Genomic DNA, 8,146 nt, shown 5'->3' with positions numbered 1-8,146 from the left:
TTAGCCTTTCTGAATGACAATACTATTCGTGGCTGATTAAGAGTTATTGTCTGCAGACACACCATGTGTTTTCGTCTGATGGTATCGTAGGTTATGCGTAACGTAACGTAACGTAACGTAATGCTAGATCTATGCTAAATGCATGCTCAAAGCACAGAGTGTAGGGAAGTTTGAGAGAGAAAAAACTTGTCTGAAAAGATGGTTTTAATGCTTGATTTGAAGGTTGATAGAGTTCCTGGGAGACAGATGATCTGAGGAAGAGAGTTCCATCATGAGGCAGTGGCAAAGGGAATTGAACGTTGTCCATAAGTTGTTCTGACTTTAGCCACATTGGGGAGTTGCTTTGATTCAGAGTGCAGAGAACGACTGGGGACAGAGTTGTTGAGTAAATCTGAGAAACAGGAAGGAACTTGATTGTTGAGGCACTTGTAGGTTAAGCTAAGGACATTACCAAAAGATTTTAAAATATGGTACTTGTTTGACCCTGCCTGGAGCTTGGCATTAACGGTTACAACAAGGGATGATCAGCTTGGAATCAGTTTAATGTGCCTGATTGGGGTATTCATGTGTAACTGTGCATGGTATCTGGGTGATCTGGCAGTACAAAACCAGTGTATGTCTGGGCTAGTACAAGCAGCCACTCATACACACGTCCTCATATGAGGAAAATAGTCTCAAGTACGACATAAAACCCCATCTGCCCACACCTCAGTTTGTACATGGCACCCTGGTGTGTCTGATGCCAAACATTAGCAACAGATGAAGGCTGCAAAAGGTGACTAAATCCAGCAGGTGGTCAAGCTCCATGTCTGGTGTGATGGTGTGTCGTTCTGGCCTAGTGACATGGATCACTTCTCATGATATCAATCACTGGATTTTCCAACCCTTGATCACTTACAGGCTGCTATCAAATACCTGCAATATTTGTGATTTCAGCATTACCCAGTAATCTTGAAACAAACTCACAAACTGACACACCTACTTACATGATGTATCAGGAGATAATAGCCCAGTTTAACCACTGATTGATTGCATGAGCAACACCCCACTGCTGGGTGCCTTGACAACCAGTTAGGCAAGACATGCAGCTTGACCACAGAGCAGACTGATGGAGTAGAATGTCCACAAAATTGCACAGTGATCAGACCCTCTTGAAATACTCCTGTATGGCCTGATGTAAAGACACCAATACCCCATAAGTAGTCAAAATCGATGGTCATGCTTTTGAGTACTGGATTGTCTGGTCCAGACTTGATTATTTACTGACGCTGCCATATAGCTGAAATATTGCTGAGTGCAGCGTAAAACTAAACTCACTCACTCTCTCACAAGTAGTGAAATACAATGGGTCTACTAAACTTTATATCATATTGCAACCTTAAGAGCATAAGTAATATAAGAGCATTATCATGGGCTGGTCAGTTGATGAAATAGCACTTTTAAAGCTAATGAAGGTGACTTACACAGGTAATATTAAGCTATGTATTTGCTTCATACATTGTACCCATGTGGAGAAACAAACCCAGGTCTTCATTGTGACGAGTGAACGCTTTAACCACCAGGCTACCCGACCCTCCACTCACAGAAGTAGCAAACATGTGTAGATGTAAGCAGGTTACCCGACCCTCCACTCGCAGAAGTAGCAAACATATGTGTAGATGTAACCAGGCTACCCGACCCACCACTCACAGAAGTAGCAAACATATGTGTAGATGTAACCAGGCTACCCGACCCTCCACTCACAGAAGTAGCAAACGTGTGTAGATGTAACCAGGCTACCCGACCCTCCACTCACAGAAGTAGCAAACATATGTGTAGATGTAACCAGGCTACCCGACCCTCCACTCACAGAAGAAGCAAACATATGTGTAGATGTAACCAGGCTACCTGACCCTCCACTCACAGAAGAAGCAAATATGTGTGTAGATGTAACCAGGCTACCCGACCCTACACTCACAGAAGTAGCAAACATATGTGTAGATGTAACCAGGCTACCTGACCCTACACTCACAGAAGTAGCAAACGTGTGTAGATGTAACCAGGCTACCCGACCCTCCACTCACAGAAGTAGCAAACATATGTGTAGATGTAACCAGGCTACCCGACCCTCCACTCACAGAAGAAGCAAACATATGTGTAGATGCAACCAGGCTACCTGGCCCTCCACTCACAGAAGAAGCAAATATGTGTGTAGATGTAACCAGGCTACCCGACCCTACACTCACAGAAGTAGCAAACATATGTGTAGATGTAACCAGGCTACCCGACCCTCCACTCACAGAAGTAGCAAACATATGTGTAGATGTAACCGGGCTACCCGACCCTACACTCACAGAAGTAGCAAACATATGTGTAGATGTATCCAGGCTACCCAACCCTCCACTCACAGAAGTAGCAAACATATGTGTCGATGTAACCAGGCTACCCGACCCTACACTCACAGAAGTAGCAAATATGTGTGTAGATGTAACCATCAGAGTAATATCCATTATTAGTTAAAAGGAGAGGATGAGTGAGATTAAGTAACTTGACCAGTTAATACGAAGTTCTAGCAACCGGTTTCTGGTCACCATACCACCACATGACATCATTTCAACCTCTACCCAGTCACACCTTAAATTTTGGATTACACTTGCTCAGTTAAGTATAGATTTGGGTTGAGACCCATATGGATTCGAACCCTCACTCCTGTTGTAGAAAGCGATTAACAGGATCGGTTGATCAGGCTCATATCATCAGTTCCCTCGTGCTATTGATCACTGGATTGTATGGTCCATACTTGATTATTTACAGACCACCACCACAAAGGTGGAATATTGGGTATAACTTAAGCCACCCAGTCGCACTAAGCTCACAACGTCAGCTGTCTAAAACACTTAGCCACTCGATTCCTACACAACGTCACCTGTCTAACACACTTAACCACTCAATTCCCACACAACGTCTGCTGCCTAACACACTTAGCCACTCGATTCCCACACAACGTCAGCTGCCTAACACACTTAGCCACTCGATTCCCACACAACGTCAGCTGCCTAACACACTTAGCCACTCGATTCCCACACAACGTCTGCTGCCTAACACACTTAGCCATTCGATTCCCACACAACGTCAGCTGCCTAACACACTTAGCCACTCGATTCCCACACAACGTCAGCTGCCTAACACACTTAGCCACTCGATTCCCACACAACGTCAGCTGCCCAACACACTTAGCCACTCGATTCCCACACAACGTCAGCTGCCCAACACACTTAGCCACTCGATTCCCACACAACGTCAGCTGCCTAACACACTTAGCCACTCGATTCCCACACAACGTCAGCTGCCTAACACACTTAGCCACTCGATTCCCACACAACGTCAGCTGCCTAACACACTTAGCCACTCGATTCCCACACAACGTCAGCTGCCCAACACACTTAGCCACTCGATTCCCACACAACGTCAGCTGCCCAACACACATAGAGACTCGATTCCCACACAACGTCAGCTGCCTAACACACTTAGCCCCTCGATTCCCACACAACGTCAGCTGCCTAACACACTTAGCCACTCGATTCCCACACAACGTCTGCTGCCTAACACACTTAGCCACTCGATTCCCACACAACGTCAGCTGCCTAGCACACTTAGCCACTCGATTCCCACACAACGTCAGCTGCCTAACACACTTAGCCACTCGATTCCCACACAACGTCAGCTGCCTAACACACTTAGCCACTCGATTCCCACACAACGTCAGCTGCCTAACACACTTAGCCACTCGATTCCCACACAACCTCAGCTGCCTAACACACTTAACCACTCGATTCCCACACAACGTCAGCTGCCTAACACACTTAGCCACTCGATTCCCACACAACGTCAGCTGCCTAACACACTTAGCCACTCGATTCCCACACAACGTCAGCTGCCTAACACGCTTAGCCACTCGATTCCCACACAACGTCAGTTGCCTGACACACTTAGTCACTCGATTCCCACAAAAATGTAAGTCGGACACTGGTAGCATGTGCGACCACTGTCTGTGTAACCGGCTGAGAAGTGTAAATTGGCATGGCACAGGTCTTTGATACACCATTCCAATTAGAAAGTCGTCAAATTCATTATGTTATGTTTAGGGTTACAGTTTTTCAGTAAAGAACTGGTATCTGCCGAAAATTGCATTGTGTATTTATACCAACAAGTGAATTAATGCCATTGAGATACTGACAAGAAACTCTCAACAATCAAAATCACCACAAGGTAAAACCAAACATTTGGAGACAAAAGTTGTGAAACGTTTTTCAAGAGTTTGTCTGATGTTTTCATTACATTCTGCGTTGAAATGAATGTTTGATCATGAACCGATTTGGAGTTTTGATCAATCGGGATGATTTTGATCAACACAGATTGCATTATTGAGTCACAGACCATTGTCATTATCCAGTCCATGCCAAAAAATATAATGGAATGGTTCCTTTCCAAACTCACTCGCGAGGTTCTGGGGACAGACGAAGTAACACCAGTTAAAACATTTTATGGTATCGCTAGATCGTGGATCAAACCACAGACGACCGCGCGTTTTCCGAACAGACGCATCGCCAAGGTCCCCGGTCAGGAGACAAAAAACCGAACACTCTTGACGGATGTAATGGTCATCTGACCCTCCTTTGATTATTTAAGAACTAGCGGACACAAGTTTTTGTAGTCCTTCCTGCCTTTTAATCACTGAACATTCACACGCGTGTCCAATACATCCAATACAGGAAGTTGTGAAATTCAAAGTTGATTTAACAGAACAAGCAGCCAATCACAGCGGACTTAAATCGTTTTTAAAACTCCCTTAACTCTCAAATCAATGACTTTTCAAAGCCTTAGTATCACAGAAAAAATAACCTCCTTTTCATAAACAATGAACTAAATTGTATCGGAATAACATGCTACCAAATTAGAAGTGTAAACAAATATAGAAGATCTCTAGTTTGTCCAAGGTACATAGTATACACATTTGTCTTATTATATATTTTGTTACTCATTCATCATACATCTTTTGTATGTAGCTTGTGGAATATTGTCACTGTTTCTGCATGGAACCTTTGCACAATAAATATCTTATGTTATCTTCTCTTATTTATGCGTAAAAGATCGCACCCTTCGATGTTGGGAGTAAAACTGGATGAGATTAGAATGGATTTTATTCCATTGTCAAATTTACCTGAGGAAAAGCCAATTTCAACGTGCAATTCTGGCACAGTGATTCCTATATTGTAGTGAATGAGTGAGTTAAAAATTCGAGTCAAGTCGACAATGTATCACCAATGATACGCAAGGTGAGGTGAGGTATTCACTCAGAAACAGTTGCATGGAATACCTTTTCGAAAGGTGTTTTATGGTTCTTTAATGTGGAAAGTTCTGTCTGCAGTCGTAAGGTTGATGACAAGCATGCCTTGGACGCGGAAACTGTGTGACCATGTTTGTCTGGAAGTTGGCCATGAACAGGCTTACAATCAGGTGGTGGAGCTCAGAACACACGCTAAATCAAGAAGTCGGCACAGTCAGAATCATTTACGCCGATGTGGGAAGCAAGGTAAGCATGTTATAAACCCGAGTGTAAAGTGGTTGTCGAATTAACACATTCCAGTCAACTTACTTGTTTCAAGTATGCTGCACGTGGAAGGCGGGCACAACGAGCGTGACCTCATTCCTGGCAATAACACAGCTTGAAGGGTGAGTGAGGACAAGTGTAACATTCCACGGGCAATGACACTGTTATTAGTCATTCTGCATAGATGGAATACTCACTCACTGAAATGGATTCTCCAGTCATTCTTCACGAATCCTGACAGCAGTGGGGTAGCCTAGTCTTTAAAGCATTTGCTTTTCACACCAAAGGTCTGGGTTCAACTCCCCACAGGTGTAGAATATGTTTGCTCTATCTCTGGTATTCTCCAGGCATGATATTGCTGCAATATTGCCAAAAGCAGTGTAAAAACCCAACTCAATCTCACAAATGCTACATATTTTCTCACACAATGCCAATATGTGACACATTTTAAACTTTTGAGCATGAGAACATTTAATTATCATATAATTTTTGCTACCCCCCACAAACCAACACATGGTCACTTCCTCAATCCAAACTTTGCTAAAAGGTAAAGAAAAAGATTTTATCACCAGATCCTGGAACACCTAAGGTATGCAGCTCCAGGGCCATGCTTTCCTAAGTATTACAAGATTACAGTGACATCTTGTTCTTTGTTTGATATAAAGCTATAGAACAAACTGGGGTGTAACATGTAATATTTTGGATTTTGGTAAGCATCATTGCATTGATCCATACAGTGACTCCATACAAACTTTTACACTGTCATGTATCCTGATACAGTACTTCAAATGGGCCACGATACATCAATGTTTAACTTTAACTTAACTTGACTTCATTTTGTTTGATGATTGAAATATATGCTTACTTATTTTTGTGTTGTATCGTAGCTTCTGTGCACAATACTTTGGCAATATATCATCATGACTAGAACTTTAGTATGGTGATGTATTGTATCGCAGGTTGTATGCACTATCAGTCAGGAACTGAATGTGACTATCTGTCCTCTGGACCAGCAAATGGCTGCAGGATGCACAAAGTCCTTATTGAAATCAAAAGCCAAATCATGCATAACATAGAGTTGAATCTTTATCACAAATTCAGATGACATATCACAGAAATCATTCACTTGAATGGTCAAATCACTTGTCAGAATCTCCTTAGTTGATCTCACAAGTCATTTGCTTTTGAACAGTTGGCAGTTGTGGTTGGAACATTTGAGTTTGTTTTTGAAACACTTGCATCTATTTGTCCCACATCTCTTAGAACCTGCACAGTTGCATGGGACTTATCCCTGTCCACTACTGCAGTACTCTATATGTGCACAGCCTGATGTAGTCTTACAGTCTTTGTACTGTCTACATCAGAGTCCTTAAGTAAATGCTAGGGACACAAATCAAACTGATGGTATGAAAACTTTACTTTCAGAATCCCTGCTTTAACACAAATAGTGTACATGTCATTTTCACCACGGTCCATGATTATTCCCAATATATTATGTGGATCACCACGTCCCCTATCCACTAGAGGTATAGGTACAGCTACGCTGTTTCCCACCTGGCCACTGGCTAGTTCAACACGACTCCTCTTGATCATATACTGACCTTGTGCCATCTGGGCAGAGCTGGCGCCTTTTCTCTCACTTAGGATGTTTTGTGAATGGCTGTTGAGTATATCTGTGGTGACAACAACTGGAGCAGGACTCATGGTGGTCCGTGTTGGATCCTGGCTAGTGGTTGGTGTTGGATCCTGGTAAGTGGTCGGTGTTGGATCCTGGCTGGTGGTTGGTGCTGGATCCTGGTTAGTGGTCGGTGTTGGATCCTGGCTGGTGGTTGGTGTTGGATCCTGGTTAGTGGTTGGTGTTGGATCCTGGCTGATGGATGGTGTCGGATCCTGGCTTGTGCTTGTTGAGTCTTGCTGACTGGGTAATGCAAAAGCCAGATTGTCCTCAGTTTGCATCCGTTTAACAACCTCAGTCGGCAAAGATGATGATGTTAAGCCAACTGTTGCTTCACATTCAAATATGGAGGCGTTTGGTGATCACTGGATCCCTGATTGGACTTTTTGTGGAATTGTACAAATTTCATGCCCACAGACCAATCATGTGTGTTATCATCTCCCATCCACACAAAGGCTTTTTCAAAATCAATCAGGATTAATTGAACTTTTTGGAATTGTATTTTAGTCTCGAACATGATTTTGTAGATGAGCCGGATATTTTCTGTTACGTATTTCCTGAGATGAAACCCGTTTGGTTTTCGTTAGATAATCAGCTGTCTTCTGGGAGTGATATAAGTACTTATGATTTTATGCAGTACATTGAGGGGGAAGATATGGCACCAGTTTTTATAGGAATCTTCTAACTTTGCCTGGTTAGGGATACATGTGATCACTCATCTATTCATTGTCATTCTCAAAGTATTCCAGTTAAAAGTGCCCTTACCGCTGACCCCCCATATTTTACGTTTTTTCCAAAACATCCATAGGGAAGTAGTCTAGGCCAGGGCTATTATTGTTTTTATTGATTTAAAAGTAACTGAAGGTTTTCAAGACATTTTC

At 43.0% G+C, this 8,146-nt stretch overlaps 1 protein-coding gene across 1 annotated transcript; it reads right to left on the bottom strand.

Annotated features, from left to right (window-relative positions):
- Nucleotides 1-6,583: 6,583 nt before the first annotated feature.
- LOC137294301 (putative uncharacterized protein DDB_G0290521) lies at nucleotides 6,584-7,546 on the bottom strand. Its single transcript, XM_067825302.1, has 2 exons — nucleotides 7,145-7,546; nucleotides 6,584-6,610 (listed from the first exon to the last, which is right to left on the bottom strand). The coding sequence occupies exons 1-2, from the start codon at nucleotides 7,544-7,546 to the stop codon at nucleotides 6,584-6,586; spliced, it is 429 nt and encodes a 142-aa protein (XP_067681403.1).
- Between the last annotated feature and the right edge of the window lie 600 nt (nucleotides 7,547-8,146).

Source organism: Haliotis asinina, chromosome 8 (genome assembly GCF_037392515.1).
Source record: "Haliotis asinina isolate JCU_RB_2024 chromosome 8, JCU_Hal_asi_v2, whole genome shotgun sequence".
In the NCBI taxonomy this organism is placed as follows: domain Eukaryota; kingdom Metazoa; phylum Mollusca; class Gastropoda; order Lepetellida; family Haliotidae; genus Haliotis; species Haliotis asinina.
Note: the sequence above shows the minus strand (reverse complement) of the source record. Positions and strands in the feature narration are given on the sequence as shown.

What these genes read in the sequence shown, in the direction of transcription:
- LOC137294301 (XM_067825302.1), bottom strand. Translation starts at nt 7,546, where the DNA reads ATGCAAACTGAGGACAATCTGGCTTTTGCATTACCCAGTCAGCAAGAC. An exon ending in TTGAACTAGCCAGTGGCCAG is followed by an intron (nt 6,611 to 7,144) that starts GTGGGAAACAGC and finishes TGCATCCTGCAG; the next exon opens with CCATTTGCTGGTCCAGAGGA.